Consider the following 24,799-nt stretch of genomic DNA (forward strand, 5'->3'; position numbering starts at 1 on the left):
GTCCTCCGGCCCCTTACAAGGACACACATGCTCAGGGGCCGGTGGGACAGGCTAGTGCCGTCTCCCCTGAGAGGACTCTGATCCCCTCCAGAGGGTCCTGCAGGTGAAGCAGGGCCATCTGGGTGGCTGGCAGGCCACCAGGGGAGCTGGGCCCGGGGCTGTAGCCAGGGCTCAGGAACCACGCAGACAGTGGGGACCACTCAGGGTCCCCAGGGATGGGAGGAGGAGGTGTCAGGCCCTGGAGTGAGCTGATGAGCCCTGAATAGGGACGGGGGCACTCAGCCCGGAACATCAAGTACACGCTGAGAAATCCATGAGCAGACGGCTCTAGCAGGGCTGCCCTGAAGGGCCACCAGAACTCCATTAAAGGGAACGTTCTCTGCAGCTACCCAACCCAACCCCACGCCGGGACAAGTTTGGGGGAGGAGCCCTGGCTGGGAGCCCCCACAAGTGGAAGGTGGGGGAGCTGCCCCTGACCCACTAACACAGCACCATAAGCACCCAGGTTCCAGCAGCCAGTCTGGAGAACTTTCTCCATGGAGTGCTGCCCACAGCTGGCCACCCAGACTAGGGGGAACTGGGCATTCTGACCTGACCCCAGGCTGGCCCTGGGATCACAGGAGAGTCATGACCTTCACCTCAGAGACAAAAGGGTCTGAGGCTGGAGAGGAGATAGCCACCCCAGGGCACCGAGCAGAGGGATGGAGGCCCCACAGCTCCAGCAGCTCCCACATCCCTCAGCCACAACCAAACGGGGAGCCCTGGGCAGCTGGCCTAGCAGACCCGGGGCCCCAACAGAACCTGAGGCTCCTGTCAGGGGAGAGCAAGTAAACGCCTCCTCACCCTCCAGAGGAGCCAGGAGGGTGGCTGAGCCAACATGGGCTGGGACGGGTGCACAGCAGCCTTCAGGTCCCAAACTCCAGGGCTGCCATTTACACAAACGCAAGGTACAAGGTGCCCATGGAGGCCAACCCTCGGGGAACACAGGCAGGAGCTTGGAGCTGACAAGCCCAGCTCCCAGGGCCCACCCTACCCTCCTGGTCAAGGGCCCAGCTCACCTGTGGGGTCGTCGGGGCGGAGGCTCTTCTTGGCAACCTCAGCCAGGGCCCCGAAGCCCAGACCTACGGCCAGACCTGCAAAGAGGAGGTTGAGGGCTCTGGGCATTCGCTCAGGAGCTGCCCATTGCCCTTCCCCATGAGCCCTGGAGCAGCCCCAGGCAGACAAGGGCCTCACTCCCCAGGGACCCCCGCTGACATTGCAGACGTTGTGAAAAGGTAGGAGATACATACTGATTGTTTTCAGAGAACACCTGGATCAAGACGAGTGTTCTGGCGGAAAAGTCTCCTCTACCCCTACTCCCATCGTCTTTGCTATATGCTCACGCGACACACAAACACGCCCGAGACAACATACAATGAAAAACACAGGGGGAGGCACAGCACAAATGGAAAATAAACCAGGAATGGCTGCAGGCCAAGGACAACACAGGGCACCCTTCGGGACACAGTCACCCACTTCAGTGTGTGCAGCGAGCCTCAACGCCCTGGAACTCTCTGATCTAGTTCACCGCGGCTGCAAGGAGACGTGTTACCACCACAACATGTTACCACCACAACATACAGCAGTCGTTGGTAGGGTTGGAACATTTTGCAAAAGCCATGGGGACTCACTGGAGCCCAGACCACAGCTCTCACTCAAGAGGAAGGCCCCACAGACACGCACAGGGGTTTAAGGATGGTGGGTAATCAGCCCCACTTTCTCCCTTCATCAACCTTTGAAATCAAGGTTTCTTAACACCTCGTTTGTCCAGAGGTTGGTACTGGATGATCCCAACTGTCCAGGAGAGGCCCGAGGAGCCCAGCAGGTGCCACTCAGCCCACACAGAAGGCCCAGGAGCCTGGCTCAGGGCCCATCTCCTCTACTTCAAACAGTTCCGGCTGGCTTAGCAGAGGGGGCCAGTTAGCCGAGAGTGAAGAACACGCGGAGAAGCACGCGGACCACAGCAGACGGGACAGCAGAGACCCGGGGAGGACGCCAAAGAGGCCGAGGACAGCCGGTGCTGCGGAGCACGGCCCCGCGGGCGTGGGGGCTGACGGAACAGCTTCCCTCCAGGCCCGGTGGGCGCACACCAGGCGAGGAAACCTGCACGTGCTTCTGCATCTTCCAAGTTTTCTACGATTATGTGTTACTTCTAGGAGAAATACTATTGAATTTACTGAGAAAGCTACTTAATGAAGATAAATTTTAAAAAATCAAAAAAGGATAACCAAATTAAAACATATGTAATTTTGGAATACACTTTACCCACCATTAGGCAAATGCGCAGCCCCCACTTTGTCAGCTGTAAAGCTGTAGTCCTCGGTGTGAGGATTAAACAGTGGAATAAGACTGAAGCGCTCCCAGGACGGGCAGTCATAGGGCAACACTGTTTAAACATGTTTGCTATTACTGTCCTTTATCCTATTCAAAGGGTAGACCAGTGCTGCCCTGGAAATATAATGCCAGCCACGGATATTTTTAATTTTCTAGTGACCACATTAAAAAGGCAAAAAGAAGCATATGAAAAGAATTCTGATCGTATATTTTATTTAACCCAAAGTACTCAACATATTTCCTCTATTTCTTTGCATTGTTTACTTAGGAAGACTTTCTTATCTCTATTCTCCGGAACTCTGCATTAAGATGGGTATATCTCTCCTTATCTCCTTTGCCTTTCACTTCTCTTCTTTTCTCAGCTTTTTCTAAGGCCTCCTCAGAGGAAAACAATAGAATGGGAAAGACTAGAGATCTCTTCAAGAAAATTAGAGATACCAAGGGAACAGTTCATGCAAAGATGGACACAATAAAGGACAGAAACAGTATAGACCTAACAGAAGCAGAAGATATTAAGAGGTGGCAAGAATACACAGAAGAGCTATACAAAAAAGACCTTAATGACCCAGATAATCATGATGGTGTGATCACTCACCTAGAGCCAGATATCTTGGAATGCGAAGTCAAGTGGGCCTTAGGAAGCATTACTATGAACAAAGCTAGTGGAGGTGATGAAATTCCAGCTGAGTTATTTCAAATTCTGAAAGATGATGCTGTGAAAGTGCTGCACTCAGAATGCCAACAAATTTGGAAAACTCAGCAGTGGCCACAGAACAGGAAAAGGTCAGTTTTCATTCCAATCCCAAAGAAAGGCAATGCCAAAGAATTTTCAAAATACCACACAATTGCACTCATTTCACATGCTAGCAAAGTAATGCTCAAGATTCTCCAAGCTAGGCTTCAACAGTACATGAACCAAGAACTTCCAGATGTTCAAGCTGGTTTTAGAAAAGGCAGAGGAACCAGAGATCAAATTACCAACATCCACCGGATCACAGAAAAAGCAAGAGAATTCCAGAAAAAAACAACTACTTCTGCTTCACTGACTAAGCTAAAGCCTTTGCCTGTGAATCACAACAAACTGTGGAAAATTCTTAAAGAGATGGGAATACCCGACCACCTCACCTGCCTCCTGTGAAACCTGTATGCAACTCAAGAAGCAACAATTAGAACTGGATATGAAACAATGGACTGGTTCCAAATTGGGAAAGGAGTATACTGTCAAGACTGTATACTGTCACCCTGCTTATTTAACTTATATGCAGAGTACATCATAAGAAAAGCCTGGCTGCTGAAGCACAATCTGGAATCAAGATTGCCAGGAGAAATATCAATAACCTCAGATATGCAGATGACACCACCCTTATGGCAGAAAGTGAAGAAGAACTAAAGAGCCTCTTGATCAAAGTGAAAGAGGAAAGTGAAAAAGCTGGCTTAAAACTCAACATTCAAAAAACTAAGATCATGGCATCCAGTCCCTGTTTACTTCATGGCAAACAGATGGGGAGACAATGGAAACAATGACAGAGTTTACTTTCTTGGGCTCCAAAATCACTGCAGATGGTAACTGCAGCCATGAAATTAAAAGACACTTGCTCCTTGGAAGAAAAACTATGACAAACCTAGACAGCGTATTAAAAAGCAGAGACATTACTTTGCCAAGAAAGGTCCATCTAGTCAAAGTTATAGTTTTTCCAGTAGTAATGTATGGATGCGAGAGTTGGACCATAAAGAAGGCTGAGTGCTGAAGAATTGATTCTTTTGAACTGTTGTGTTGGAGAAGACTCTTGAGAGTCCCCTGGACAGCAAGGAGATCAAACCAATCAATCCTAAAAGAAATCAACCTTGAATATTCATTGGAAGGACTGATGTTGAAACTGAAGCTCCAATACTTTGGCCTGATGCAAAGACCCTGATACTGGGAAAGACTGAAGGCAAGAGAAAGAGTCGACAGAGGATGAGATGGTTGAATGGCATCATCAACTCAATGGACATGAGTTTCAGCAAGCTCCAGGAGATGATGAAGGACAGGGAAGCCTGGTGTGTTACACTCCATGAGGTCGCAAATAGTCGGACACGACTGAGCGACTGAACAACAACAACTCAACATATCATCCCTTACAAGTACTCAATATAAACACTGTTAAAAAGATATATTACTCTTTTCTTACACTAAGCTCTCAAATCCAACGTGTATTTTACTCTCAGAGCACATCTCAACTTGGACCAGCCACATTTCAAGTGCCCAGCAGCCCATGTTGCTGCTCGGTCAGCACATGCCAAGCATAAGCCAAGTTCTGGCAGCCAGAGAAAGAGGCCACAGTCATCTGGAGATGCCCCCAAGGACACCCTGGTGCGCTGAATGGAGATGCTGTGGCCTGTTTCCCTCTGACACCCCAACCCAGCCCCAGGGGACACTGAGCGCAGAGCCGGAGCCGCATCTCTGGTCAAATATTAACTCCTGTTGCCTGCCCATCCCCACCCCACTCAGCACACTATCTGACTTAGCAAAAAAATGATAATGGGAACATTAACTTTCAAATCCCAATGACCTTCACCAGCGTCTCTCTGCCCCAAGATTTTTCTCTGGCTAGATCAAATCCAAAGAGAAGCCTACGAGAGAGGCAGACGCACCAAAGGTTACCCAGCCTGGCCACTGCAAGCAGACGCCGCGCCCCTCCCTCTGCAGAGCCCCCCGCGCCTCCTGCTGGGCCCCCTTAGACTCTTCTCTGGCCACTTCTAGGCTGTGGGACAGAGCCAAAGCTCTCCAAGCCAAGGACATGTCACTGAACACTGAATCACGGAGGGAACATTCTGCAAAGGAGGCCGCAGGCTCCTCCAATGGCCCCGCGAGCTCCCTCAGGACCAGCCTGGTGCCAGGCCTGCAGAACTGCCAACAGACAGGCTCCCCACTGCGGCCCGGGAGGTGAGCAGCCCCGCCAGCCAGCTAGCCCTGACCTTGACCTCAGAGCTCCTGCTCTACTGAACCAGGAATAGACTGGCCCTCCTGCCAGTCCTCATACAGCTGATTTAAAGGACTCTCAGAGCCTCGTGGAGAGAGAAGGGCAGGGCGCAGCCAGGTTCCTCCTTCCCGCAGAGCCAGGCGGCACCTCTGTCTCAGATTCCCCGAGTTGGTGAGGACACCCTGAACCCAGGCTCGCTCACTCTCCGTGTGTCACCTTTATCCCCACCCACAAGCCCCCCCAGCCCTCAGGACATCGCCGTCCATGCCCTGACCCACAGGCAGCCCTGGCCTGGACCGCACAGGCTGCTCAGAGGTCCCAGAGGAGACCAGCCACAGATCCAGGTCAGCAGCCCCACGACCACTGTCAGCGGCCTGGCCACCACCCCAGGCTGTGAGAAGGCGCCCGCCCCTTTCAAGAAAGTTCCTACATTTCTCTCACCAGAGGAGGTTTTTCAGGCTAGAAACGCGGAAGGAGTGAGGAGCTGCAGGGAGCAGGGTTCTCCCTAGGAGTTGGGAGCAGTGGGCTGCTTCCCAGGGAATTGGGCCTGTTCCTCGTGACCAGAAAGCCCAGGCCCCAGAGGCCCTCTGCAAGTCCTCAAGAGATAAATACATCCCCTCTGAGCAACCACTGGGCTTCCGCCCACACAGGCACAGAGGGCAAGAAAAAAGTACAAATAAAACACCTTCCAGTAAACAGGCGTCTGTGAGGAGGCTCGGTGAGAGGTGCCTGAGAGCAGAGAGAAAGGAGGAAATGTTCCGCGTTTACCTGCCAGACCCCCAGGCATGTTTACTGAGCAAGGCTGGCCGGAGATTTCCTGCAGCGGTGAGGGGCAAACCTAAGGGAAAAATAGCTTCACTCACACTGCACCACCCATGTGCCAGGCTCGTTCGCGGGCCTCACTTTTATCAACACATCCCACGGTCCTCCTGATCTCATAGAACAAGAAAGTCCACGCAGAAAAGGCAGCGGACAAGGAAATTTCCTTTGTTTCAAGGTGCTCCCAAACCCTTGGTTCTTCCACATTCTCTCCCATCACCTGCACCCTCCACACCACGCCAGCTCCAGGCCTGGGAGGGGCTGCAGCCCACAGCGCTGCAGGAAGGCAAACAGGAAGGAGCGGTGGAGGAAGTTCCCTGCAGGGTGAGTGTTCTCCTCGGTTCTCAGAACTGGGCCAGGGTGGGAAGGGAAGAATTGACGGCCCCTCTGCTGGATCCGGGAGAAGGGACGAGTTCAAGGGTGGCAGACCCAGACTCAAAGTGCCTTTGAAGTATGCTCCTGGGAAATGCAGGAGACCATGTTCCCTCACCCTTGCCAAGGTTGCTAACTTCTCTTGGACTTACGGGGCATCAGTCTTCCGACCTCAGAGGCACAGAGGAGTGCCGGCTGCTTAGAGGGACAGCACATGCGCACGTGCGTCCTCGGGAAGTCAAGCGGCAAAGCTGGCATCACTGACTGCCACCCAACGAGGGACGCCAGGGCAGCCCCTATCGACACCAGGACCTCAGATCTCCGCACCCTCAATGAAAATCAAGTGCCCTATCAATAAATGCTGGTGGGGGAAGCCTGACTTCAGACAAGTCAACACAGGGCTTCATGCCAGGAGCTCGGAACACAGTCCTACTGCAGGAGATGTGAACACTCCCACCCCTACCGAGCTGTGCCCCCCACCCCAGCCAAGGGGTCCACTGGCATCCCCACTGCTGAACTGGCTCTGCAAGGCCCCTGGCAAGACACAGCAGGGTCTACATCTGAAAACAAAACTCAGTTACTCAATTTACCATCCTTTATCTTGGGAGCATGTCCTTTGTACTTTTACACTGTTAAATGGCCTTTAAAAGTATAAATTAAATGATGTTCATAGTTGATGATAGGTTTTGTTTTAAATGTTCTTACTTAGCAAAATTGAAAAATCACCAAACTATGCCCATTTATCCCAAAATCTTTTGTTTTCAGTTTTACTACTGAGCCGAGGGGGGTGCCGGGAACGACACAAAAGCTTTGTGGGAAAGGGGGCAAATGAGCTCAGAGAGAGCTTTGTTGCTGACATATTAACAGGACACCTAGGGTGATCAGAATCTTTATGAAATTAAGCAACAATGGCGATCAGTTTGCATTCACCTATTTTCTATTTGTAAGAACACTGTTCTTACAAAATCACTTGAGAAATTCAATGGTGTCTTGGGAACTATTTTTTAAAGCAATGTATTTTTCTGGGAGTAAGAGTCCTTAACCTTTTAAAAATAAGAGGATTCCTGAGAGTCCATTCCCTCTACTCTTCACTCCTGGCCCACTGTTTTCTCAGACTAGCATCTATTTTCATGTATCATATTTCAAAATCCTTTCTACGTAGAATCCAAATATCCTTATCGCTTCCTATTTCTTCACTTGTTGTTTCTCTCTTTCTAGTTCTCTTACTTAGTATTTTTTCTCCCTTCTGCCTTAATGATGTGGACTGTAAATTCCTAAATGAAGGTCCTAGTGATCAGCAGGAGAAGGCAATGGCACCCCACTCCAGTACTTTTGCCTGGAAAATCCCGTGGACGGAGGAGCCTGGTGGGCTGCAGTCCATGGGGTCGCTAAGAGTCGGACACGACTGAGCAACTTCACTTTCACTTTTTGCTTTCATGCATTGGAGAAGGAAATGGCAACCCACTCCAGTGTTCTTGCCTGGAGAATCCCAGGGACGGGGAAGCCTGGTAGGCTGCCGTCTCTGGGGTCGCACAGAGTCAGACAGGACTGAAGCGACTTAGCAGCAGCAGCAGCAACAGCAGCAGTGATCAGCAAAGTGCTATGCACACAGTGCTCAGCTCCTTTTGATAAGTTTTCTCTTGTTGTTGTTTATTTACTTCAGTCATGTCTGACTCTTGCAACGCCCCCACCAGGCTCCTCTGTCCGTGGGATTTCCCAGGCAAGAATACTGGAGTAGGTTGTCATCTCCTTCTCGAGGGGACCTTTCCAACCCAGGGAAAGAACCCACATCTCTTATGTCTCTTACACTGGCAGGCAGATTCTTTACCACTGAGCCACCAGAGAAACAAGTTTTCCTTAGTGCTCACTTTATCTGTTAGTCTCATTTCTATAATCATCCAGTTCTCCCTCTATTTGTAGATGCAGGAGAGAGGAGATGTCTCTGAACCTGTAAGATTGAGGCACCAATGAAAAATACAGAAAAGAGCAGAGGAGACACACAGGACAGAGGGAAAGGCCCAACACATGTGTAACTGGAGTCTCAGAAAGAGAGGGGAAGGTGAACAGGCCAGAAACAATACGTTACGAAATGACCCTCATTTCCCAAAACTGATGAAAGACATCAAGCCACAGATTCAAGAAGCTCTGCAATCCCGAGCAGGATAAAAACAAAGTAAATCACACCCAAGTATGTCACAGTCACACTGCTGAAAACCAAAAGCAAAAAGGAAATTCTAAAAGTAGAGGACAAGAGTACAGATCACCATGCCCACAGCATCACAGCCATGACACCCCACGGCCAAACTGGACCTAGAGTTCTTGCCCCATCTCAGCATCAAAATGTGCCATCCCAACTGGAAAGCCCCTGCCTCTGCCTCCACACAGCTGAATACCTGCTGCTGACATTCCCAAACACAACCCTATCTCCCTGAGGTCGAGAGCAACTGCCTTCCTTCATACCCCTCACAAAACTTCCTAAAGTCTGTTACTCTGCACCTCAAAACATCTCACCCTTGTGAGGAGAAAAAAGGTTCAAAGTGTTTTCTAGGAGAAGAAAGTAAAGCAGTGTCACTTCAAATTGCTTAGACAACGACCCACCAGTAAGCCATATACAATGCAATGAAGAACATGGATCAATAGCATAAATATATCTGAAACAAATATTTTTGCAATGTTCGAAGTTCTCAGGATCTACGATACTAACTCTGATCCTTTTCTCTTCAATTCCATTCTATTTGCTTGTTTTTAAAAACACTGGTCCTGACCCACTAAACTGATTTCACACTCACTTAAGGGTCATAACCCACAGTTTGAAAACCTCTGGACAGGACAGAAGGTCCAGAATTTACCTCTGGGGCCAGAACAGCACATTCTTTCCAGACCTGGCTCCTCTTTGCTCCCATCCCGCCACCTCCAATCCTGAAACACGAGCCGCCAGCTGCATGGGCAACATGAGCAACTCACAGCTGTGAGCAAATCTTCAGCAGAGACTCTGACAGAGGGCTCTGGGCACCAGGCAGCTGTCAGCAAGGGCTCAAGAGGCTCCGGAGGGTGCAAAGCCCCTACAGAGACCAGGGCCTCTCTCACCCAACTCCAGCTCCCTCTGGCGGCCATGTCTCCCACACCCCGAGGGAAGCCCTGCACCCTGGTTTTAAGGAAGTTGGCTTTTTGTCCTACATACCTTCCTCGACCACTGCTTTCACTTCAGTCTGCTGCCCTTAACCCACCACCCAAAAGGGCTTGACTTTTGCTGGCTTCACCATTATCTCCATCAAATTCTAATCGGCCATCACAACCTTCATCCTGACCGCTTTCCCAAACAGGTCCTCTACTACTCCACCCCCGCAAAGACTCGAGGAGAGAGAGGCTTGAGAGAGGCTTATGCCCACTCTAAACTATGTTAGTCAAACTAAGCCTTCCGGCAACAGGGCTCTGTGATGAGCTCTGGTCTGAGCGAGGGGAAGAGGATTACAGGTTACAGAGAAAAACTACAGAGTAAGAAGAGAACAGCTCCTGCCCTCAGACTCATGGAGGAGAGAACAGAACCTCCACTCAATAAGAATGATAATAAACATCCCAACTAACAGCCACTGAGCAAAGCAGGGAAGTGCCGTGTCTTCTGGGTGTGAGGACCGCTGGACACCATCAGAGAAGCGACTCTCAAACCCATTCTGGTAGTGGCACCCCAGGGGGGTACAATGTTCTATGAGGAACTGCTAGCCCATGAATGTGAAATGAAGCAATAATTCTGTACTAAAACTCAGATGACACTGGATGCCAGATTCTGGAAAAGGTAAGTAGCAGCAGATGTCAAATTTTAAGATAACAGTTATGGAAGAAAACCTCAGAGTTGAGATAATTCTATCCAACTAACCTTGTCTGCTCTGAACATAAGGTGGACAGCCAGCAATTGTTCAGTGTTAAAGCCCACACATCAGGCCAGCTCCCAGAGGGCCAGGAACACAGAGCCAATTTTGAACAAAGAGAAAGATGGATTTTCAAAAGAGAAGAGCAGCCAGGGAAAAGAGCAAGCCTGATGTACAGTCTGTAGGAGGGGAGACGTACAGACCAAGAAAGCAAAAGGCAGGCAGTAACAGCTCAGACAGGTGTGGGCCTTCATGACTAGTCAGCACTGGCATCAACAGGAGCCAATGAGACCTCTGCCACACACAGCCTTGCACTTGCCCAGCAAGGGTATATGAATCAAGCTGCCAGAGCTGATTGCCATAATAATACCACACTTTCATTAAAGTATGAATGGAGAACCTACTAAGGACAAGCAAGCTTTAGAGAAGTCATTCCATCTTCAAGTAGAACCACTGCAAAGGACGGCACTTTCAACAAAAATATTTTGGTCAGCGAATAAGCACCAGATAGACAACACAACATCACAAAAGCAGATACAACTGCTGTGAATCTTCATTATAAGATGATCCTCCAATATAGACAAAGAGAGTACAGATGTATTGCACACAAACTCCCAAAGGAAAGGACAAACTCACAACTCTACAGGGTATTAAAATGGACTGCAGCAGCTCAGGGCCAACACACCTCGATATCATTCTACTGGAGCCCGCAGCCCTGTGGGTATCAGCAAGTGGCTCCCCAAAGGACTGGGCAAAACTACTGTGTCCAGGAGCCAAGCAGCCCCACTGCCCCGCCTCCTCTCTGCGGGGCCTCCGGAGGCCTGAGTGAGAAGCTGATGCTGCAGACGCTGCCTCACAAGAAGCAAAGCCGCAGGCACAGCACAGCATCAGCCACACCCCACTGATCCCCAGGGGTGAGATGAGGTAGCGACTGGATCACTCACAATCACATTGGATCCCATGCATGTTTCCACATTCATGGAAAACATCCAAGAATGGCAAACACAGGAGCTACCACCCTCCCCAGGACAGCCCTGGGCCCCCATCCTTCCCGCCTCACGCAGGCCCCATGGCAGCCTCAGCTCCTCTCACCAGGACTGGCACCTTACCTCCAAAGTTAGCCAGCCGCCCAATCCGTGTAACTGGTACCTTCCGCTCGCGAGCATGCTCACTGAGCTAGAGGGAGAAGAGAAGAGCCCTTCATGGCATCAGTGACCAGGAACAGGACCAACCTTCAGGGTCCATGCTGCCCCCCACAGCCCCTCTCCACCCCAAGGGCAGCACACTCCACCCACAAGAGGCCTCCGTGTGCCTGAAACTCCAGGCCACAGACCTGGACAATGTCCCCAGAGGCTGCGCCTGACACAGTAGGACCGTGGGAACCACTCCAGCCCCACCCCAGGGGCCTCCCGCACGCACTGCCTGCTTGTGGGGCTTGCTCTCGGGGCGAGCCTTGGCCTGCCGGGCCTTCTCAATGTCCTCAGCCGTGAGGCCGCCCATGGATGACTGGTCCTGGTGGTAGACCCTCCGCTGAAGGCCCGGGGCAGAGAATGGGTCTCTGGGACTTGCGAGGAGCCTCCCATTCACCCTGCCCAGAGGGGAGGCGGCCTGGCCCGGGATCCCGCCTTCCCGAAAGGGTCCGCTGGCAACATAGGCAGGAGCCGGGCCCTCGCTGCCTGCGGCATGAGCCCAGGGCGGAGGTGACTGTTCCCGGGAGGAGGCTGCGGAGACATCCGCAGAGGCGCTCTCGGCCCTCATCCCTGAGAAGTGGAATGCTCCTTCCGGGTCATCGAGGCTCTCGGAGTAATATTCTTCAGGCTTCTCCTGACCCTGCAGCAAACAAAAGCCAGCGTGAGAGGAGCAAGAGGGCAGCCAGGAGCAAATCCCTGTGTGCACCCTGTTCCACCCAGGACAGCACATCCTCCAGGGGGTTCTACCGTGTCACCCCATGGCCCGTTCTAGAGGTGAGCAGCAGCCTGGGATCCAGGAGGACCAGATTCCACACCAGCTCCCACCAGGGCTCCCACCCTGTGGGCCAGGCAAGCCAGTCGCACATGGCCCCTGCTGGATGCCCAGACCGGACCAGTGAGTGACCACCCGCCTGGAGTACGCGTGTCACCTATAAATCCGCACTAAGGAGAGGCTACCAGGGGCTTTGGAGAGGGTGAGCCAGGGCAAAAGATGGGGAAAACTTTGCAAAGTAAAAGTGTGACCATTGACCAGCAGAGGGGAGGGCAGCACAAAGGTAGGCCCTCCCTGCCTCTCAAGGCCAGTGCCTCACTGCATCTCCGCCAGTCAGCCTTGGGTGCCCCCTCAGGGGCTCTCGCCAGAGGGCTTGTCACAGCCAGGACCAGGCCCAGCTCTTACGGGGGTCACAGCGCAGGCGAGGAGGGTGATACACCAAGTTTCCCCGTTAACAGCTGCTGAGACTTGAGCTTCAGGCCCGGGGTCTTTCTACTTCTGAACCCCTAGTGGCCTGGCGAGTTCCTGACCCCTCTCTGCCGCTTCCTTCTCTGAAAATAGGGCTCCCCCCAGTCACAGAGTTATGTGAGGCACAGACAGGGCCAAGAGAACAGTGCTGAGAAGGCTATAATTAGAACAGCACCAACTCCTGAAGGGAGGTCAGTGACCTGGATTCCCTGAATCCAGGATTCTCTGAAATGGATTCATCACACAGAGCATTGCCTGCAGATCCTGCAGAAACAGCAGCAGACCCCAAAGCCTTCTCACTCTCAGCTTGATAAGATACTGTGGAATCTAGACAGATAAGACACGCCCTCCAGTGGAAGAAAAGAGACAAGTTATCACTGTCCCTAAGTGAGAAACTGAGGCTGAGAGCTGAAATAGCCTGGTAGTGGCCCACCAGGCAGAGCAAGCACCTGGAGCCAAGGCTGGCCCCACCAGCCACCCCAAGGCCACCTGACGGCACCTTCCTCAGAGAAGAAATGAGCTGTGTTTGGAATCAAGAGGCACCTCTCAAGGTGGCCAGGGAGGCCCTGGGAAGAGGGAGCCTGGGGCAGGGTCCCGCAAGCCACGTAAGTCCTGTAACTCCCCTGCTGGCCACCAGCCCTGCGTCACCATGACCTGATTATGCGGCAGTCAAGGGACCTCAGCGTCTCAAGGGGACCAGACTCAGTAAGTGTCTGCTGAATAAGTAAGTGAACAAACCCCCTGAGAAAGTAGAGGGAGAGTGGCTTCTGGGGTATCTGGCCCTCCACCCCTCCTAGTGTGTAGAGGGAAAGTGGAGCACGCTGGAGACCACCGCGCAGGGCCTCCTTCCAGGCGGGGAACCATCACTCCCTCCTACTGCCGAGTGGCTGTGCCAGTGGATGCCCTGGTCTCCTCCCAGGACCAGGAACCGGCCTGTCCGAGGGGAGCCAGGGCTCCCTCGCCTCTCAAGGAAGCCTGCCCACACCTTCCTTACACGCTCCTCACTCCTAGGAGGCCCAAGTGAGTCGGGCAACCTCACTTCGGGTGTTCCACATGCGAACGCCCAACAGGAAGGTGATGGCTCCTCACTAGCCAGGGCACCGAGCGAGGCAGCCAGGGCACAGCCCCGCCTCAGCAGAGGGAGCGCGGGCAGAGACAGCGTGTGGAGAGGACACAGGATTCCGGTCCCGTCAATCAATGATCGCATCAGACTGCTGAGACTCAGTTTCCCCATCTGAAACAGGGGGTAAGCATCTGGGCCTGCAGCCTTCCCAAGATAACGGTGAGGCTCATAAGAGACCACAGGAGTGAAGACCTCTGTGAGGTGAAGGCGTCTGTGTAGAGAGAGACAGGGTAGGACCTCAGAGAGCAGGAGGGGAGGCTGGCAATCCTAATTTGAGACTGGCCGGAGGCTGGCGGCCCAGAGCCTGGAGGTGCGTGCGTGTCCTTGTCTAGAAGGACAGGGCAGAAATGGAAGGGGAGCAGCAGCGGGGCTCCCTCACAGCATGGCTCCCAACGCACATGTGCCCAGGCACACGTGAGTGCACACACGTCCATGCAAGCACACGCAGACCCTCCCCACATCCTCAGACTGTCAGGAACGGGGTGTGGACCACGCGGGTGACGCCGCGGTGGGCAGCGCTCTGCCACAGCAACCCTGTTGACCACCACGGCTCCAGTGCTCAATTCTGCTTACAAAAGAATTGGACAGTGAAGCGTCGAGGTCTCTGGACTCAGCACGAGACAACATGAGGGACGAGAGGGAGGCGGGAGGTGAGGCTGCTGCCCTGGAAAGCGGCAGGGCTCCCGAGTCAGCTCCCGGAGACCCCAGCCTGTGAAGGGGGAAAACGAAGCCCAGCCCCGCCGGGAGGGGTGGGATGGGCAGCGGGGAGGGGCAAGGGATTCGAAGTCCCAGTTAGACCTGCTGACACTCGACCCTGTGACACTGATGCTGAGGCCTGACGTCCCACAAAATGCGCCCGCCCCGCCCACCCACACATGGCAGACCTCGCGTCACCTTACAAAACTGACCCAACAAAGGAACACTACCAGAAACCAGAGGGACAGGGAGAAGGTGCTTTGTCTTATAAAGTACTTGTTTCCTTCAGAGAAGGAAGTGTATCTGGCCTTCCAGATACACTGGGATCCTTCCAGCTGCCTCTCCTAAGAACACAGGGGACCGTGAGTTTCATCTTTGTGGCTTTTTTTAATTCCCAAAATTAAAAAGGCCTCTCTTCAGTACCCTGAGGACAGGCCCAGGAACTGAACCCAGGCCAGGCAGAGTGAACAGAGCAAGCCACAGGCAGCCCCCGACGGGGCGGGGCCTGTCTCTCCCCTCTGCGCCCCGTGCCTGGCACCAGTAGGCACAGGGTAAGTGCTGGTGAGTTACTGGTCAGAGAGTTACTGGAGAGCATGCTGGGCTTCATGTTCCTGGGGTTCTTCCCAGCTCTGTGAAGCCTCCTATAACTGAAACTCCAGTCACACGGCGGCAGCCTCCCCCTCACACCCAGAAGGACAGTGGGCTACGCTAAACAATGGGCTGTCTGGCCCTGGCCACAAGGAGACTGGCCATCCTGGAGGTGTCCTGGCTCACCCCCTGGCCTCACCAAGATCTCCAAGTCCAGGCCCCCACCCACCGCCAAGCGGCCTCCTTACCTGCACCTGCCCAAAGACCACGCCAACCTGCTCTGTGGCAGTGGATTGCAGGGCCCTGACCGCCATGAGGAGCTCCCCGCTGAGGCCCAGGTGCCGCAGGTGGGTCTCCAAGGCCGCCTGGGTCAGCTTGACAAAGCCTTTGATCAACATGATGGCGTCCCCCAACATGGCCGCCATCCTTCAGGGCTGGAAGAGAGCGGGGTGGGCCAAGTCAGGGTAGGGGCTCCATGCCCCACACAGGGTCACACTCACACGCACCACCTCTACCCCAAACTCTGGCTGTTTGGTTTTTCCAGTGACCTCCACTTCTGATTCGGGGAGAGAGAGAGAGGCAGGGAGGGTCCAGAGCCCAAGGCAGATTGCGTGGCTCCCCACGCTGTGGGCCGCTGAGCAGAGAGAGGGTCTGCGGAGCTGGGGCTGCGCACCGGGCCCGTGTTTCCTCACCTCACGCCCACCCTGTGGCACAGGGTGAAGGGACTTGTCCAGAGCCGCTCAGCCACCAAGCGGCAGAACTAGGACTTGAACCTGGGAGCCCCGATTTAGTTCATTGTTCTTCCCTCTGAACCAAGACCGTAGGCTGGGGAGGGAACAACCTCCCTGCAGGGCTCTGGGGCCCCCAACCCCGACTCCTCAGCGGCTGTCTGTCCATGCCCAGCCACTCTTGCTCTGCCCTGAAGCCCTGAAGATGCCCACCAAGGGACAACCACAATCCCTTCCCACACTCAGGCAATGACCTTGGAAAATCCTAACCAGCATTAAAAACCGGCATTAAAAAACCACCAACATGATACAGGACATGGTGCGGGAACAATGCAGGCAGGACCTGGCCTGAAACCTGGGTGCCCTCCATGCGCGTGCGCGCTGTGCTGTCCTTTCTCCTGGGTCACAGCATAAAATGTGTTTCTTTATGTCAGCAGTGAAGAAGTGGAAAGCCAGTGTACTCAAGCCTCACAGGGTGGGGCGTGTGCTGGCACTCTCCCAGGCATTGCTCAAGACCTACCTGGGGCTGTGCTGCTGGGAAGGGTAAGATAAGTTAAAATGAAGTTGGGGGGGGCGCTGAAGAAAAAACACAAAAAGCAAAGGAGCAGGAGACCCCAGGGTGGGCAGGAGCACTCTGGCCAGGGGGCAGGGAGGAGCTCGGATCTGCCAGGAGTCCCAGAGACAAGAGGATCGGATGTGAAGGTTCAGTGGGCAGGAGACCCACAGGAACAAACCTGGAAACAAACACAAGGAGGCCGAGAAGCGCAGATACACCCTGGACACAGGGCTGGGCCAGCAAGAGGGAGGGGACCGTCCCAGAGACACCTTCAGGATTCTCATCAGATTCATTAACAGAAGTGCAGACGGGAAGGTCAGGCGAGAGCACTGACAAGGATCTCAATCAGAACCCTCGGGATTTCAAAGACGCAGGCTCGCCCCTGGCCGCCCTTCACGGGGAAGCAGCCTGTCAGTCCAGAGACACCTGCAGGGATCCGCTCGGCTTCTAAGCAGGGGCATAGCTACTTTTACTTAAAAGAAGAGCAGCCCACAAATGCACAGGAGCCTGGAAAGTTAAGATGACCCACCCAACCTGCCCTCAAAGACCCCTTCACCTTCATAGGAAGACAGTTCCCAGACACTAGGCTGGGGTGCTTTCCACACTCCATCTCCTTTTAATCTTTATAAGCCACCTAATGACATGGATATTATTGCCCCCATTTCACAAAGGAGAAAACCAAAGTCAGAGGCATCAACAAACCGGCTAAGGCCATTCAGCTCCAAACGCTCGGTCCACCAACCCCAAGGCACTCCCACAGGGAGGCACTGATTAGACACAAATGAACCTCCTGTACCCTAATCACAGCCAAGGAGGTTTCTGGAAGGTGACCATACCCTTGAGGGAGACGGGAACGAGGGGGGAAGTTAGCCCTGCCCATCACCCAGTGCTGTTTCACACCCTGGGCTCCACTCTGGGCTCCTGCTCCTATGGCAATAAACAAGTGTGAGCCCCACAGACCAAATGTCCAGGACTGGGAAAAGATCACGTAATCAGAGCTCAAATGCAGCTGGTGCCAGCTCTCAACAGCGTCCCTGCCCACGGGCCCACCCCTGACACATTTCACTCACAAAGAGAGAAGTTTTGAAAGAGACATCAGGGACACGCAATGGCAGAGGCCAGGGCCCCAGCCCCATCTGTTCAGAAGGACCCTGCAGGCAGTCCCAGGACCATCCACCATACCCCACTGCTGAAGCAGTCCCCAGAAACAGATCTTCCCCTTGCTCACCTCTAAGTCCAGTCCAGAGAATCAAGGCAGGGGACCCTCATAGGCCATGTGCACGCGTGCTAAGTCGCTTCAGTTGTGTCCGACTCTTTGGGACCCCATGGACTATAGCCCGCCAGGCTCGTCTGTCCATGGGATTCTCCAGGCAAGAATATTAAGAGTGGGTTGCCATGCCCTCCTCCAGGGCATCTTCCTGCATCTCCTGTGGCTCCTGAATTGCAGGCAGATTCTTTACCACTGAGCCACCAGGGAAGCACCTCACAGGCCACAAGCTTCGATAATTCCAAAACCTCACCTTGTCTGCTAAGTGACAGACCTATTTAATTCTGTTTTTAGGCTTAAAACTAATTCTACTAAATTTCTCATCCAAGTTATCATAACCACATAACTAAAGTTTTGCTAGAGCGAAGCTGATAAGTGGGTTTTTTGGCCAACTTCCCCTGCCTAGCTTGACGGGGGAGCTCACTGTGAAATGCCCAGGTGCGGTCCTGCACTGTGAAGAGGCAGGTCTGGAACCACCCGAGTCCAGTCCTCACTCTCTCGGTTTCTAAGTATGTCGGCTCTGAGCATAGTTCCCTGATGGGCCAGGATGACACCTACATCACAATGATGATTTTTTAAAAATTCAAAAGAGGAAAAAAAATGTTAAATAAACTGTTTTTTTTTAATTAAATTCCTGCATTTGGGAAATATAAGTAATAACAATCTCCTTCAATATTTTCCTAACCATATTTCATTAACTTTTAGTTCACATATTCCACTTTCAAAGTGGCAAATAAATATGTCATCTTTAAAAAGTACACATTAAAAATTAATTAGCTCTGCCTTTCTTCTTGCCTGCATGGTTGAATCCTCATACCGGAGAACTTTCCATGGGTGCCTGTCTCACCCTGGACGGCGAGTGCCGTCATGGAGGAGGACTAGAGCCAGTTCCCTGGGAAGGCAGGTTCCATCCACATGGAAATGACATCATGGAAATACACCTTCCACTACTGTGGGGCAATACCACCTCTTCTCACGTTAACAGATGCTGTTCATAAACAGTCTGGCCTCGTGAACAGATTCACAGGTGGATGCATATTTCAAAATCGCAGCCCATGCCAGCCCCCTTGAGGATTATTCATCTAACGTGCAGGGACCACTGCCCCCAAACCTCCCCACATGCTGCTCTGCTGCGTACAAAGTGAAACGTTCAAACCTTAGTCAACACCGGGTATTTTTTGACAAAGGAATGTCTACCCTCAAGGAGCAGGGATGGGAAGGTGGACAACTGCCAGAGGAAATACCTTTCCAGAACTGTGTTCACCTTCTGATTTTCAAAAACTGGCTCTCATAAATCCTACTTTTAATACACCAGAACCCCAACATGACTCAGAATTCAGCTATCCTGAATGTTGGTGCAAAACCCCTGCAGGAATGCACAGGCACCAGGCACTCAGCTACACCAGCAGGCATTTTCATCAGGATCTTAGATAAATAAAATCAGAAGCCCCGAAAGTACATTAACCACAAGATTCAAATCTTATCCTCATCACGATTTCAGCTACAAGTATTAGAGCCCTCGCCCCAGCCTGCTTCACCCTGCTGGTCCTTAAATGGGTTTTGGGGACCTTGCTGGGGAACAATACAGGGATGAAGGGTATTTTCAGGCTCCTCACCCACTTGGCACCATGCACCCCAGACAACCTGGGCGCCTCCCGCTCTCCTCTGAGCGAGCACCAGTGAATACAGCAGTGGGGGTGGAGGACGGGCACTCACATTCAGGCGCGCCCACTGAGGCACCAGCACCAAAATAAAGTCATTCGGTCTATTTTCTCAACACATTTCCCCCCTGGTGCTCTGGGCTAGTCTGTGCAGGTCCTGGGATGAACCTGCCCTTGGCCCGGAGCTCACAGCTGTGGTGGCATGCACACACATCTATAATGGGCACAGCCACCATGGCGACAACCAGAGGCCAACTGAGACTAACACGCGAGGATCAGGTGCAAGGGAGGCAGCTGAGCAGCAGCAAAGCCTGGGAGCCCAGACAGCCCAGCCATGGACACAGCGCACTGCTCACCTCCCCAGCAGGAGGGCGCTGCAGGCGGCCGGGGGCCGGGAGGGGGTCTCCAGGCCCCTTTTCCGGTCTAACATGCTAACGGGCTATAAAGGAAGTAAACAAAGTTGTTGTCTAGAGAGAAAGAACTGGAACAAATGCAGCTCACCACTCCCCAGGGGCAGACACTGAAAAAGAAGCACAGCCAGTGTCCCCTGACATGGGAATCCTCGCGCTCCAAGAGGAAATCTTCCTGCTGAACCTTCACTCTCTGACCTTCCCCACGAGCCTTCATTCACGCTGAAAAACAGACTCTGAGATCCTTTAGCTGGAAATTACCTGTGGTGTGAGAGCCTTCAAATCTAGCCTCCAGAACTGGGGGAAAAAAAAAAAAATCCACCAAGCGATGCCCACCTGGCCAGTTACAGTAACATGTATCAGCAGGACAATGAGCTGTGTTCTTTTTAAAAATAAATGGGACTTCTCCGGCTGTCCAGTGGTTGGGGCTCAGCGCTTTCACTGCAGTGGCCTGGGTTCAAGCCCTGTTCGGGGAACTAAGATCTCACAAGACGCATGGTGTATCCCCATGCAGGGATACATACCCCATGCGGGGATACAAAATACATACCTACATAAAACAGACAATCCTGACAAGCATTAAGCAGATAAAGTCACCATAAATTTTTCCATCAGGACCCACACAGGAGAATTTTATTTGAGGGGAGGGTTCCCATATGCATCCCCAAGCCCCTCCTTCACTGCCAGAATTCACAATCTGTCACTTGTCTCGTCTCATGAGGTGACAGTAAGCCAGGGACAGTGAATAAATTTATTAAGCCACTGTTCAATCCCCTCTGTGAGTATGAAGTGTGACAAGACAGACCAGCTCCCATCCAAGGAAAGCCCCAGAGTCTGTCTCTCTAAAAGCGAGCACACCCTCCTCTGATCTCTTCCCATCCTGAGCTGGCCTGGAAGCCACGGGATGCCTGGTGTAAGGACCCCAAAGCAAGCTGCACAGCAAGCCCTTTGTCTCGAGGAGTGTGTGTGAAGCTCACTGACAAGCCTTCCCAAGCAGGCTTCAAGCCTCGGCTGCTGCGTGCACGTCACCCAGTGGCCCACGGACACATCCGGAACTGATTTCACTCCCCTTACCCACCCACCAGGCTCCCCATCCTGAGGACTGCGACCACCTCTCCTAATCCCCCCAGGTGCTCCAGCTGGGCAACCACAGCAGCCCCTAACTGACCTCTCTGCCCCCCAACCCCTGCTATCTTGCGCAAGAATGCACGTCTTTCCTTCTCACCACACCTCAGTGCAAACAGCACCTCTTTTGGGACGCTCTCCCCAACATGTCCCATCCCCAAAGCCCATCCACATCCCTCCATGGCTCCTTGTTCCATCCCCAGGTAGCAGTGACTGTGCTCTAAATCTCCTGTGGGTCCCCCACACTGAGCTGTGAGCCACAGGAGGGCACAGACCACACCTGTGGTCTCCCCTCCGTGTCTCCAGCAACTCGCACCACACTGACACAGAGCAGACAGAAATGAACTCAGCTGGTCCCCCCAAGATTTAAGAAAGCCTGCCATTTCTGGGACAGGCTCACACCTGCTTACAGCTTTCAATCTACATATGGACTCAAAGGTCTCCTAGGAGCCTTGTCTGAGGCAGAGGTCTCATACTTTAGGGGGCATCAGAAATCACCCAGGAGACTCGCTAAAATACAGCTTGCTGCTCCCCAACCCCAGGTTTCTGATTCTCTAGGTCTGAAATGGAACCTGGAAACCTACATTTCTAACAGATTCCCACCTGCTGCTGCTGCTGGTCCTGGAAACTTACCTTAAGAATCCTGTCCTGGAAGAAGAGGCAAAAAGGAACCAAGGTGGCCCACACTCAAGGCCAGGCAGGAAGTCTAAACAGAGACCCTTTCCTCAAAGCTTCTCCCTGCTACTCCCTAAAAGTCTGGCTTTGTCCCTAAGTGGAAACCTTCCACTGCCCCTTCCTTTCCCATTACTCTTCCTCAAGAAACTGAAAAAGGAGACAGCCACCAAAGGAATCTCAAGACTGCCACTTAGTGTTCCTGGGAAAAGACCGTTTAATGACCTCCAGGAGGCCCGGGATGGGGACTCACAGGTGGCCAAGGGCAATCTTTTTTTACTTTGGGCACGAACAGTCCCAGTCTCTAGTCTGCATGGACACTGGAAAGTTCCTTTACATGCTTGAAATTTTTCCTTCTTGCTTTCCCTCTTAGAAAATGAAAACACCAGTGGACTGTTTCCACCAAGGAATGATAAGAGTGTTTGTGTCAGAGAAAAGACTTAAACCTCTGAAGCCCAAATCCATGAACTTCTGTAGATGTGCCCTTCACTTCAGCCTTTAAAATCACACCCCGGGGGCCAGTATCGCAGACCTGGAAGGCTCCTACCTAGTGAGGTCCGCCCTGAGGGCCCATTCATCAGCAGGTTCAGAAACATCCTAACACACATCAATTTTCTTTTCTTCTTTTTTTTTTTTACACATCAATTTTCAAAGCCAACTGAAAACAGGAAGAACCACCCAGGGGAAGAGACAGAGAAAAAGAGCCTGTGCCCCTCTCCAACCCCACCTCGTACCCACCCCTCCGCTGTCAGTCAGTCCCAGCCAGACCTGGTGAGTCAAGCTTCCACAATGGGGCACGGGCAACTAGGGTCATTCATGCCCGACAGCTACAAGCCACCTCTGGAATACCCCAAACCTGTGTGCCTACTACAAAGTCCCCTTTCCCTGTCGCCCTCCCAGGCCATCCTTTCTGGGAGTTATACAAGCATCCTGCCAAATTCTGTCAAACTGCATTTCCTTAACATTGAATGTGTGATAATTCAGCCACAAGAACATAAATTACAACACTCAGACTGGCTACATAAATAGTGGTCCACCCATAGATGGACTGCTATGCAGCCACTTAAAATGACACAATGAAAGGTGTTTACTGGCAAATAAGAAAGTTTACTATATGTCCCCACATAGGAAGGAAGCAGGTTACACAACAATATTATCCTTTATTTTGGAAGGATAGAAGGAGGATGAAAGAAGTTTGAAAGAAGGGTGATGGGTGATAGCAAACATGCAAAACAGGTCTTCTCTGGGTGGTGGGGTGATAAATTTCTTTTTACTTTCTTCATTTGCTTTATTTCCTAAAGTTTTCAACAAAGAACATACACGACTTCTATAACAGAAAATAAGTTACAGAAAAATAATCTTCAATATCTATTGTTAAAATGAAAAATACAAGCAAGCACACAGAGGTGTGATTTAAAGAAACTATCCCACATCCCTCAAGTGTCTGTCCTGGGTGCGATGGGCAGAGGGCTGGATGGCAGATCAGAAAGCTATAAATAAGGCCTCTCCACACCCTTGTTTAGCCACTGTCCTTCCTCAGAAGACAACTGCCCCTAACAGGCCACCAGGAAGATGGAACACGGCCATCCCTCTTTTGGGAAAGAAGCTCAACTGCCCTTCTCAGGAAGTGGTGAGAAAATCACTGGGCACAGGCAGGTCTAACGCTGGCCCTGTGTTAAAAGGCAGAAACGATTAATGGGTACTTTCCCCAAAACAGGATCCTAGTTTAGAATAACGTAGCAAGTGCAGTGATCACATTTTTCTGAGCCAGAAGTTAAGAGATGTAGTATGACTGGTGCCCTTCTAGATCAGGGGTCAGCAAACCATGGGGACAAATCCAGCCCTGCTGCCTGTTTTTTTAAAAAAGCATTTACTGGAACACAAATGTTTTAAATAAGCATTTACTGGAACACAAATTACTGCTCATTCCTTTAGGCACTGTCAACAGCTCATTGATATGTATTACCTACAGCTGTTTGGGGTTTGGGGGTTTGATTTGGTTTTAAGCTATAACACCAAGCTGAGTAGTTGCAAGTGAGAACTATGGCTCACAAAGCTTAAAATATCCCCTTATCTGGTTCTTTCAGGGAAGTGTGTTGACCCCAATTCTAGGGCAACAGAGTAAACCCTAACCTCAGCTGTCCCGGGGAATCTGGAAAGGCCACTGGAGTTAGAGCAGTCCACCAAAGCTGGCACTGGGTGAGCACACCTCAGTACAGCTCTGCTCCTGACCCCACGAGATGGGCACCTTCCCAGGCATAGAGCTGCCCACTACCCAGAGGCCCCACGCAGGGGCTGGACAGAGGGAGGGGCTCTGAGGTGGCCACCTTTTACTGGCTCACCCAGAGCAGGATGATCTGAGAGCTGCTAATGAAGGGGTCAGGCCAGGGGTGGGGTGGGGTCAGATGCCGACTTTCTGTTCTCCTTCCTCCTGCCTTTCCCAAGGTTTGCAGCCATACAGCCGCCCCTGCGTCCCCTCATCTCACATTAAAATGACAAGTGCACTGTCAGTCCACTGCTTGAGACCAGTCCTCCATTCCAGAACTTTCACCATATCACTAACAGGAGCCCCCTCTGCCAGAGCTGGTATGTTGCCCCAAAGTGGACACTGGGCTGGGGGCAGCAAGAGGGAATCGAAAAAGCAGCAGCAGGAGTAGTTCCAGCCTCTAATGACAATCCAGAAAGAAACTCAGGCCATGAATGGACCTGCACGGGCCCAGGGCTCCAGAGCACAGGTGGGTACCTCAGAGGGCCCCAGGTGACCTTTCCTCTCACTGGGGAGCAAATGTAACTGATTACAAACTCCAACACGCCAAGCATGGGGTCCTGAGTGCAGCCTCACAGTCTGATTATAAACCAACGTATTCTGCTTAAAAGATTAAAAAAGATTTGGTCTAGGAAGTGATACTGATGAGCAGTCAAGATGCTCTGGAGTTGGGCGCTCCGGGTTAAAATTCTGACTCTGCTGCTGACCTAAGTAGTCATTTAAGCTCATCTTTGTACCTCAGTTTCCCTCATCTGTTCTCAAGAGGAGTGGGTTAGATAATCCATATAATAGTAGTTAGGACCCCAAATGCCTGGCACATACAGAAGGTGCTCAAAACCTGCCAGCTGATGATCATTATTATTAAGACCACACAGACACCCTGG

General features: G+C 52.2%; 1 protein-coding gene across 4 annotated transcripts in view; it reads right to left on the reverse strand.

The window, feature by feature from the left end:
- The window catches only part of COQ8A (coenzyme Q8A), a 45,162-nt gene that overhangs the window by 6,682 nt on the left and 13,681 nt on the right, over nucleotides 1-24,799 (reverse strand). For 2 of the 4 annotated variants that reach the window (XM_006062443.4, XM_044943094.2), the window contains exons 2-5: nucleotides 15,479-15,664; nucleotides 11,813-12,223; nucleotides 11,503-11,569; nucleotides 1,059-1,133 (exon numbers count right to left, since the gene is read on the reverse strand). In XM_006062443.4, the coding sequence (XP_006062505.3) occupies nucleotides 1,059-1,133; nucleotides 11,503-11,569; nucleotides 11,813-12,223; nucleotides 15,479-15,655 (730 nt within the window). In that variant the 5' untranslated portion in view covers nucleotides 15,656-15,664. Of the gene's footprint in view, nucleotides 1-1,058; nucleotides 1,134-11,502; nucleotides 11,570-11,812; nucleotides 12,224-15,478; nucleotides 15,665-21,610; nucleotides 21,880-24,799 lie in introns of those variants that run through there. The other 2 variants (XM_006062444.4, XM_025286027.3) reach the window with 2 other exon arrangements.

The sequence above is a fragment of the Bubalus bubalis genome, chromosome 5 (assembly GCF_019923935.1).
Source record: "Bubalus bubalis isolate 160015118507 breed Murrah chromosome 5, NDDB_SH_1, whole genome shotgun sequence".
Taxonomy (NCBI): domain Eukaryota; kingdom Metazoa; phylum Chordata; class Mammalia; order Artiodactyla; family Bovidae; genus Bubalus; species Bubalus bubalis.